Here is an 11,186-nt window from a genome sequence, read left to right on the forward strand (position 1 = left end):
GTAGCACATGTTCCTTGATGCTGTCCTTGAAGTTCAAATTCTCAACCAATGAGATTGTGGAAGCCCCATGATTCAATTTGTAAAACTGCTGAATAAATTCCATCTGATTTTATCAAATGGAAAGGCATAACAGCATAGCTCACCGCATCAGCCTAATGGGGATGAATTACTATTTGATTCTTCCCTTCCCACAACAAACTCCCTGGTAGCCAATCTACCAAAAATTCGTATCCAAAATGTTTTTTGTTTGTTTGTTTTCTTCTTCCTTCTCGTTCCTTAATTTTATGCTATTCAAATATAAACTGCTGGCAGAAATAAAAATGTAGCAAACAAATACCTAGAATCGTTAGCATATGAAATCAGTTTCAGGAAGCTAAACATGGGGTGCTACAAAGCCAGGCAACCCTTGCATTGAAAACTCGATATTGTATCAGGATTCTAGCAGCGTTGGGTTTATTTTACAGCTCTGTTAAAATTGTAATCTCATGGGGTAAATGTTATTCATAGTAGATTTGGGAGCCATAGGATAAATACTTTAAAAAAACAATATAACTTGCTTGCATTGCCTTGATTATTTTAAAAATAAATTACTGATGCATAAGACAGTGTATGAGGGAATAAAGGCAGTTTGTTTTTGCTCTTATTTCTTTGTTATGCAATATTCTAAATAAACGTGAATAATTTTTTTAAAGAAGTGATATTAGCTGTGGGCTAGAATTAGGTTCTTAATTAGCAAACTACTGGATAAGGTCTCAAGGCAACACAAGACATCAGCTGAGAACTGCATCACCTCTTTGCTTCAACGAAGAAAATCACAATTTCTCTATGGTATGATACACCTTGATGTGGTGACTATCAAGCTGCCTGGCATAGACATCTGATCTATACCTGCACATGCCAAGAAAAAGCCAAGTCCAGCCCAGCCCAACTCAGATGCACAGTCCCCAGTCCCTCCCCGAGAAGACTTTCCTCTCTCTTCCCTTCCGTTCTCCTCTCCCACATCCAGAAGCAATGTCAGAATTTGGAATTATATACAGTGGTACCTCTAGTTACAAACACCCCTCCTTACGAATTTTTCGAGATACGACCAGCTCCGGCCCCAAAAATTTACCTCGACTTGCGAACTCACCTCGACTTACGAACCGGATCCGCGGCCATTTTCCGCCCGTTCCACATGGTCCGCGGCCATTTTCCGCCCGTTCCACGTGGTCTGTGGCCATTTTTCCACCCGTTCCACATGGTCCGCGGCCGTTTTTCTGCCCTGCTGCGTGGTCCACGGCCATTTTCCACCCGACACGTGGTCCGCAGCCATTTTTCCGCCCCTGACACGTGGTCCGCGGCCATTTTTCCGCCCCTGACACGTAGTCCACGGCCATTTTTCCGCCCTGCTGCGTGGTCCGCGGCCGTTTTTCTGCCCCTGATGCGTGGTCCGCAGACGCCGGAACGGATTAACGGTAATTACATTGAACCTTATGGGAAAATTTGCCTCGTGTTGCGACCAATTCGAGTTGCAACCAGAGTCACGGAACGGATTAAATTCGTAACTCGAGGTTCCACTGTATAAAGAAGATTCATGTAATGAGGTGATTTATTTTGTAAAGTTCTCACATCACTTTTCATAATCGCTGATATGCCACAGAACATTTAATAATGAGCAACATTTCATGGAAAATACTGCTGTTTTTATTAGCCTTTAGAAATATGCATTTTCTTCCAGACAATAATTTTAAATAACAGCCACTAATATCAGACTTGCTGATGTTTCTGGCTCTCTAATGACATGATAACCCGAACAATAAGCTAAAACTAAGTATCTTCTAGGACAGAACAGAGAGAGAGAGAGAGAGATGGAAGGGGAGCACTTTTGTTATTGTCATGATCTAAGAAAACTAATAACAATAAAACTTGATCTAGAGAGATAAGTGAACTCATCATCACACAAATTCAAAAAGTTCAAGATCATATGAGAATCCAGACACATTTTAAAAAAAGTATTCTTAATTGCCTCTCTTTGCTAAGGACACAGCAATATCTAACAATAGGTATTTGGGCCTTTGTTCTACAATAGTGATGAATAAATGGGATCCAGCTCAAGGAAGTCTATTCTTCAAGCCCCCTCTTTGGGGAAATGATTTTTCTATTACTGGGCAGAAAAATCTTTTTCCCAAATCAGTTTTAGCAGCAGAATCAGATAGGTAAAGACTACAAGAGGAACTGGGTGTCATGGAAAATTCAGAAGTATACAGCACAACACTGAGGAGAAGAACCATATTAACTGGGTGCCTGCCTTACAAGAAAGACGGACCTTAAACAATGGGACAGCAAAGTTTTTTTTTATAGAAATTGAGAGGTACAAGGTGGGAAATCCTAGGGAACTGATTTAGTGGCCAGTTTTGGGGAAACTAGGCAGGTCCTTGCTTAACAACCATTCATTCAGCGACCATTCAGACTTACAATGGTGCTGAATGAGTGGCACTTAGAACCAATTCTCAAAGTTCTGGCCATCACAGTACCCCCACAGACGTATGATTGTGATCGGGGGGCTCAGCAACTGGGCAGATTTCTGACCGTCGTAGTGTCCTGCAGCCACGTGATCACAATTTGCCACCTTCCCTGCCAGCTTCCCACAAGCAAAATCAATGGGGAAGCCGGCAGGAAGTTGGAAGTCATGATCACTTGAAGTCCTCACGTAATGACCTGCACGGTCCTTGCTTAACGATGGCAACCAGGGATTTCAAGTGATATCACACTGTATGACGTTGTTTAGTGATGGAAATTCCACTCCCAATTACCATCATTAAATGAGGACTACCTGTACCTGGGATTGTTTCTATGCTGGGGAAAGTGGCCCTTTCAGAAGGGCAGCAGAGTTGAGAAAATCCATTGTTAAAGGCGATGGAATCTTGAGGTTATCAGACTGATTGAGGAAAGAACATTGCTTTTTTTCAGCTTTTTATTATGTTGCAATTCCATTATAAGGCTGCCTTTGGGCTGTACTGTGAGCTGGTGAGGAGGCTTCTATTATTTGGTTTAGATGGGATTGCAGGGGGCTTTGTATGGCGTCAAGGAGAGTCAATTTGGTCTGATAGGATTAGGCAAAAAGATGAGCTGGGTATCAGTGTCTGTGTCTAGCTCCAGACAGCCAATTACAACTGAAAGCAAACTTCTCATATAGGCTTCTTTAACCAGATTTATGAAAATGGAAAACACATTTGGTTACAGAAATCTCAACTGGATTGTTTTAATTTTCATAAGCCATTTTATCTGTCTTAGGAAGCTAAGGTGGACACTTTTTTACCCTTTTAACCACAGCCTCTGGATGAAACGGTGAAGAGGCCATTTTTATGACCAATAAGGATATCCAGGTGTCCAGCATAGGAATCTCCCATTCAGGCTTTGAACATACCATTACACTTTGCTAGGCTTATGGCACCTACTGTATTTTGCCTTTAAACATACACACAGGCAGCCCAATCCCACCAAAAATGCACCATCGATGATCTGGTGACTTCAATATTCCAGTGCCTTTGCGGCCCTTGAAAGCAAAAGGAGAAATATTTTTAAAGGGTAGTCCCCAGCAACAAAAAGTATGTTTAAGGAAACCCATCACAGCAATTATAAAAATAATTTGTGCAATCTCAGATAATCTTTAATCTTAATAGTGATTAAATAAACCATGGCTAAATATAAAACATGGGAAAGGGAGAGATGAGAATACAGGTAGTCCTCGCTTAGCGACCACTCGTCCAGCAACCATTCAAAGTTATAATGGCACTGAATGAGGAGACTTACAACTGGTCCTCAAGGTTGCAGCCATCACAACATCCCTGCAATCACATGGTCGTGATTTGGGCATTTGGCACCGGCTCGCAGTTATGAGTGTCCTGCAGTCACATAATCACTATTTGGGATTCAATGGTGGCTTCCAACAAGCAAAGTCAATGCGGAAGCCTGCAGGAAGTTGCAAGTCGCAGTCATGTGATGTCACACTTAACAACCATGCATGATTTGCTTAACGACCGCAACCAGAACTGCTGGAACTGCCATTGTAAGTCAGCATGGTCACATGATTTTTCGCTTTACGATGGCGTCACTTAGCGACAGAGTTCCTGGTCCCAATTACAGTCATTAACTGTGGACTACCTGTAATAGCATATGCATATTTGCACATAAAGGTAAATATGCAAATAAAAACTAGGAATACTAGAACAACCATTAGTGTTAATCTCCCATTGAGAAAATGTTCTTTCCTCTATATATGCTCTTGTCAAAAGTTATTCAAACTGGATTATTCTGGATTCTTATTCTTAACCCATTCATTTCAGATTTCACTTAATATTAATGTTGATTTTAGAAGGAAATGGCAGTTGCAGCCACTGTATCTTGCCCAAGAGAATAAAACAATTTTGGCTTGAGCTTAATTATTTCAGCAAGAAGTCTTCTTCAGTCTAGTTGCTCACCAAGGAAGAAGTAAATTATACAAAGAGCTGGGATTTAAAAAGACAATCAAAAAGTGGGGAGAAATGTTAATAAATCTGCCCTCTGATGAGAATATTCTATTAGAAAAGCATTTGTAGATATATAAACCTATAAAAAGAAATTGCAGATGGGTTCATGGGTTGAATGAAAATATTATAGAGGCCATTAAATAGAAGAGAGAATGGACAGAGGACACACATTTTAGTGAGCTGAGGTCATAACTAAAAATATCCTACCATCACTCTGAAAACCATACTAACAAAAGCAGATATTCATAACATGACTTGAATTAGTTCCATTTGTTTTTGCATCTAACAAGAATTATAATTCAAAAAAATAAGAAAGAGGAGAAGGAGGAAAAGGGTGGTGGTTTCCTCCTAAGAAGCTAAGGAGGCACATACATTTCTTGTCTATTTAACAAATGATTTATGTTTTTAAAAATATGTTTACAGAAACCATGAAAAACAGGTCTCTTGGACAAACTTTATTTCAAAATATATACAGGTGGGAGAAAATGTAACAATCCCACAAACATGTTGGTCAAGAAACATCACCCTTCAATAACCAACTGCTAGTTTCCTATGTTATCAAGAGTATTTTTAACAACTGGCACACAGCTCTACACCATATGGCACAATTCACTAACAAATTTTAAAAAACAAACCATACATTTAACTATAGAGAAAACATTAAAAAGTTTTATACCTACAGAGACACAAATAAAGATATGTAGTCATAGGATCCATAGTTCTTACAAGGATATGGAATTATTCCAAAATTAAACACAAAGCATTGCAAATTTATGTCACTTTGCTAAGTGTCACAAGGAACTTTAACAATCATTTTATCACTCCAATAGAAGAAAATATATGTAGCTCAGGTTTGAACTGGAATCCACCCTGTACTGTAGGAAGGAAGACCAAGTTGCAGAAGGCTGTTCTACAGAATTTTCCTTTCTACAATCTTACTAGGAGCCACTGTAAATATATACACCAGAAATAAATGTCCTACAGCTGACTAAAAAAATCAGATGCACCCAACCACATGCTAATCTGATACTAATATGCATTTGAAACATTGTTCTCATACAAAGCTTTTCACCAAATTAGTGTTTGGTGAGTACCACTTTCCAGCCTGTACATACGTGCCATTTGCAGTAGTGATTGTAAATAGTTAGCATCATAACATGGTGGATTTACATTAGCCATATGTCATTACTTAGCCTTATATCTGGTAAAATCATGGCTAAAGTGGGCGTGAGTGTCAATATAGTATTACATATGGGGCCATCCTCTCTGTATTGCTGAAACATGTTGTCAATACTGTTACAAATAGGGGCCTTAAGAAAATCCAATCCAGATTCTGCTCACTACTTATTTGCAAATTACTTGCCCAAGCAGGTGCTTAAGCAGTTCTTCAAAAAGGAAATGGTGTTCATGGTGGAAGCAAGGGGACAGAGCACATTCCACGAACATTTGGGGCCTTAATGCTTCAGTCCTGACTGAAACTGACATTCTAGATGGTTTTCTCAAATGCTCTTAGGCACAAAAGGAAATATGATATTCTGGAAATTTGAGGACTTGCTGCATTAAGGCCATCAACTATTACATGGCTAGGGCAATTGGTGGGTAGGGATAACTAAAAAAAACTATGAGAATTTTCTGAAATACAGATTTTGCCTGGATCTGATAGAAGACCAATAGAAGCAAATCTGATAGAAGAACATGTTCATTATGGAAGAAGGGTGGCTGTCCATGGTTCCCAGACCTTGTGCCCCCTATACCACTCAAGGTTTTATCCTAGAAATTGGTGGAGTTCCATTTCCACAGTTTTTTATCTTTGTTTTTAACAAAACTCCCCCCAAGGCACATCCTAAAACCCAACCCCAAACACTTTTTTTCAGAACAATATAAACCCATTTTTGGCATCTGCCAGATACAATTTTTTAAAATATATGTGTATGTGTGTTATGTGTGTTTGTGTGTACACACAGACACACATATAGTATATGCACACACATGCAAGATTACAATTTAGATGTGTTATGGAATGTTTATATTCCTATATCTTTTCTGAGTTGATTTTAAAAAAGCTTCTTCTCATTTTCCTTGTTTTACTCATGGCTATCCTGGGTTTTAGAAAAGGACAAGTCTACCTCCATATTTTCTTCCTTCTTATTACTCTACCCTTGAATTTGTCTCCCTGCTTTTCCATTATTATTTCAATGCATCTCAGCATTACTGGATCTTTCCCCCACCACTGGCAAATAGACTTCAACAAAGATTTATCATTATCTAATCACAAGTATACATTGTTTAAAATCCTTCCTATTTACATTCCTTAAGACTTCTGTTAAGAGCCTATATCTCAGTAAGTTTGGTGAATGGTTGTGACTAACACTCTTCTTAATCACTGTTATAGATGGCAAGATATCCTACTAATAGTCTACATAGGGAGTTACAACAGACTAAGAACAATATTTCATCACAATGAACTAAATTTGCTTTAACAAGCTTATATCAAAAATACTTGGAAAATGGTGAAAGACCTAGCCAAATCTTGGCAAATAACCTGAAGTTAGTAAATGATTTAAAAAAAAAAAATGGTTACAGGCATTACGGATGGGGTTGATATGATATGTACCTCTCCTGAAGATACAAATTTTCTATTTTTAAAATTTTTACTCTGACCTATATACCTGAAGATCTTTTTGATAACGATATATAGGCTTCATCAAGATTAAGCTAAAACTGATCTTCCACAATTACATTTCTTACAATAATTATTAGTTGCTCCCGTTACTATAGATGAGATCAAAAATGATTTCAACTATTGGTAAGACACCAGAACTTCACGAATAAGCTGTAGAATGGGATAAAACATTTGGCAATATATTGGTTCCTAAATATTACACATGGTACAATAAGATGTTTGAATATGAATATGAATGATTCATATACAAACACTTGGTAAAGATCATATTTTCTGTTCTATCATCCTATCTCATTGATTAATGTAGATATTAAAATCTTAACCTCTGTTTTAGTCAACAGATCTCAATAGTCTTTGGAGTTGGGTAAATGCTCTCAAAATGAATGTAATTCTCAGAATATTTTATATTTTGTGTGGAACTCATATATGAATGTGCACATACGTACATACACACACACACACACACAGAGGTAGTTGTCACCAATCGCAACTAGAACTGGCAACTCAGTCACTAACCAACACGGCTGTTAAGTGTAATGTCACATGACCATGCCCAACTTACAACATCAGTTCCACTGCAGTCATTAAGCGAATCACCATGGGTCATTAAGCACAACATCACATGACTGTGACTTGTGACTTCCTGCTGGCTTCCCCATTGACTTTGCTGGAAGCCGGCTGTGAAGGTCACAAATGGCAATCATGTGACTACAGGATATTGCGACTGTCATAAATGCACACTGGTTCCAAAGCGCCAGAATGGCGATCACATGACTGCAGGGATACTGCTGTGGCCGCAAGACCAAGGATTGGTCGTAAACCTACTTTTCAGCATCGCCATAATGTCAAGCAGTTGCCAAATGAGGTAAGTAAGGACGAATCAGTAAGTAAGGACTACCTGTATACATACATACATACATACATATATGTGTGTGTGTGTGTGTATAAATGTTTTGTGTGTGTTATACACACACAAACACATACAAATGGAAAACATTTTCAAAAACTCAATACGTTGTTCTGTAATTTTCTGTGGAATTCTTCAATTCCATGGATATCCTTGAAAAAGATCCAATTATCAGTTAAAGATGGGGTTCCGGTCTTCTGAATCCTGAATTATACCATTACACGTATCTTCTGACTAGTATCAGTATCTGACTAGAGCTGATTCCTCTCTGGATGTGCAGCAGTCATGGGGTTCATACATACTTACAACCTTTCTCTCTCCGACTAAAAGACATCAGTATGCTCCCCCATCTCCAAGCAACAGAGCAGCAATTATAGGCCTTCCTGGATTCAATCCCATCATGGGATAGGTTGCTGGAAGAAATAGCTGGTTTCACACAACACACTGAACCAAGTCAAGAACTGGGTAAACATGTTGTATGTGCACCAAAACTCAGCCAGCAGAGGGGCAGAGGAGAACCCTGTGTTTGTTTTAACTAAACTACCCTCATGTAGCCAAGTCAAAAGTGGAATTGCCCTAAAGTGCCACCTAGTGAGTTCTCCAAGAAAGAGTCAGAAGCAGCAAACAGCTGAAAATATGAAGCTGTCTAATGCAGAACTCACTGGCAGATTCCTGCTGCCCCAGAAGATATCATCCAATACCAATTCAGTACAATGCCCAAGCCATACCCATGAGAGCCTGGAGACAAACTAGCAATGCAGTGGAGGTGTGTCTGTTCTCTCCTGGTGCAAAGGCTCATGAGATAACAGGCATTTCCTGTTAAGACTGCCAAAAGCTAACATCCAACTTATTTCTGTTCATTACTTAACAAGGAGCTGGCATATTTAAGTTATGACAGGAGACAAACTGTGATAATTGCTGGATTTATATTTTCATCAGGGTGGGCAGTGGATCAACCATTAACTGGGTCGCCATTGGACCACAAAGTACTGGGTCTGCACTGGACTACAAAATAAATAAATACATTTTAGCCTAGTTAGATGTGTAAGCCAAGTCTGTATGATTAATTTAAGGCTCAATATGTCAAGTATTGTAAACTAAAAAAAAAACAAACCCAAAGGAACTAACTAAACTATAGTTAAGAGTATTGTATACATCTGGGTTGCAAAAATCCAGATGACTACTAGATAGCAGCAAAGAGGGTGAATTTTAGTGTTCCAGATCTGATAGGTCTAGTGTGAACATAGCCATTAAGTCTGATTGGCTTCAAACAATTAAGGAATAACATGAAATCTGCAGAATATATATTAGAACATAAAATTCAGTCTTTTATTTTTTCATATATTTTCATATGAAAACAACAACTGTGCTTGCACAACGTAACAAACCACAAACTAACCAAACATATTTTCATCCAGCATATTATACACACCCATGTGGTTCAATGTACTCTGCAAACCTAAAAAAATTGGGTTGAAGAAAAAGTTAATTAAATTAAGAATAACCATACCGTACAAACTGAATATACGTTAGTGCTTTGGACTACAATTCCCTCCATTCATGCTGATGGATCCATGGATCCACTGGCCATGCTGATTGCTATTACTGGGCACTGAAGTCCAAACCATCAGATTCTGCTCTACATGCACTCTGTGTTGCAAAATCAAACCATCTTTGCCCATTACTTTCTCTACATCCAATCTGATACAACTTGTAGATCAGGAAGGTTTGCTCATCAATTTCTCACATTTTGATTGGTCCTAATAACAGTATTGTCCAATTTGGATTTTTAATCTTATGCATACCAGATACCTGTCCAAACAAATAGGGCTCACTCCTGAGTGGTAATTTTGTGGCACCTTAAAAGCTTCAAATATGAATTCAATAACATTTCAGTCATCTGGTTCAGATGTGTGTGTGTGTACAGGAGACATCAGGACGCATTCGATTAAAAATCCATAAACAAATATTGTATTACCTTTCTTAGGTAATCAGGTAATAAAGGCGTCATAAACTAGTGAACAAGGTTTCAACTTCTCTACAAGTTGTCATCAGATTGGAGCACAGTAATGATGAGTCGTTCTATTTATATCCTGTCTTCTTATCCGGAGAGCACTCAGTCTTCATTTATATCTGAGGGCACTTTAGAAAAACGATTTTTTTTCCTCTGTAGTATTCTCTTCGTGATTCGGTAAACACGTCCGCGACAAGGTAGGAGCCAGTTCCTGTCCCCCGGGTGGCTTCTATACGCCGTTCACCTCGGAATCAAAAGTCCCATTCCCGCTTCTCGAGAAAAGTGGGAGTCGCCTTCCCTCTCCTAGACACGCATTCCCGCCCCGAGTAGCGAAAGCCACGAGGTACGAGACCGCAGGCGAGCGAGCCTTCGCTTACCTTTTCCTCCGGCCGAAAGCACACAACGCCCCGAGAGCCAGGGCAGTAGCGAGCGCCAGACCGTACGCGCCAAGGGGCAGCAACTCCAGGAGGCCCATGTCGGGGGAGCCTCGTTCCTCTCCAGCTACTGAAGAAGGATCGGCTGCCTGTGTCCCGCGCCCGAGCAAGTTTCTGCGGGGCAGCCACTCCTTCCCTTCGCCCTCTCGGTCGCTAATCTCTTGCGGTGTTCCGGGAAGTTAGGACTTTGTTGCTAGCATACCAAACACGAGTGAGCAACCTCGCTCCGATTGGAGGGTGAAAGTCTGGAGTGTCGGGAGACGGGATTCCCCGGCCCCTCCTCTTGGGATCGGCCAAAAGACTATCGGGAAAAGGGAAAGGGCGAGTCCTTGCCCCGCCCTCCCCTTCCCCTCCCCTCCCCGCCCCTTTCCTTTCCTTTCCGCGCGGAATGAAGGAACAGATTGTTCTCTCTAGGAAAGGTAAGAGTTCCGAAAGAAGATCAATCGCAAAGTTGGGAGAAAGCTTCCCGCTGGAAAACAGTACGCCTGCAAGAGCGGAGAAACCTTAAGCGATCTCTCTGCTTCCGAATTGTTGTGAGAGCGCCTTGAGCTTTGCTAGTGGCCGGCTCTGCCTTCTACAACAACTTGGCCTGGCAGAGTTCCAGAATACCGGAGGAGTTTTTCCAATACCTCTCGAAAGG

At 40.1% G+C, this 11,186-nt stretch overlaps 1 protein-coding gene across 2 annotated transcripts in view; it reads right to left on the reverse strand.

Annotated features, from left to right (window-relative positions):
- Positions 1-10,832, reverse strand: part of CYP7B1 (cytochrome P450 family 7 subfamily B member 1) — a 104,744-nt gene extending 93,912 nt beyond the window's left edge. The window contains exons 1-2 of one of the 2 annotated variants that reach the window (XM_088130615.1): positions 10,490-10,832; positions 1,130-1,556 (exon numbers count right to left, since the gene is read on the reverse strand). In XM_088130615.1, coding sequence (XP_087986741.1) covers positions 1,130-1,344 — 215 coding nt within the window. In that variant the 5' untranslated portion in view covers positions 1,345-1,556; positions 10,490-10,832. The remainder of the gene's footprint in view (positions 1-1,129; positions 1,557-10,489) is intronic. The other variant, XM_088130616.1, reaches the window with a different exon arrangement.
- Positions 10,833-11,186: the final 354 nt, after the last annotated feature.

This window comes from Python bivittatus, unplaced genomic scaffold (assembly GCF_059951505.1).
Source record: "Python bivittatus isolate LINGU-HERP-01145 unplaced genomic scaffold, Pbiv_v1 ctg000840_np1212, whole genome shotgun sequence".
In the NCBI taxonomy this organism is placed as follows: domain Eukaryota; kingdom Metazoa; phylum Chordata; class Lepidosauria; order Squamata; family Pythonidae; genus Python; species Python bivittatus.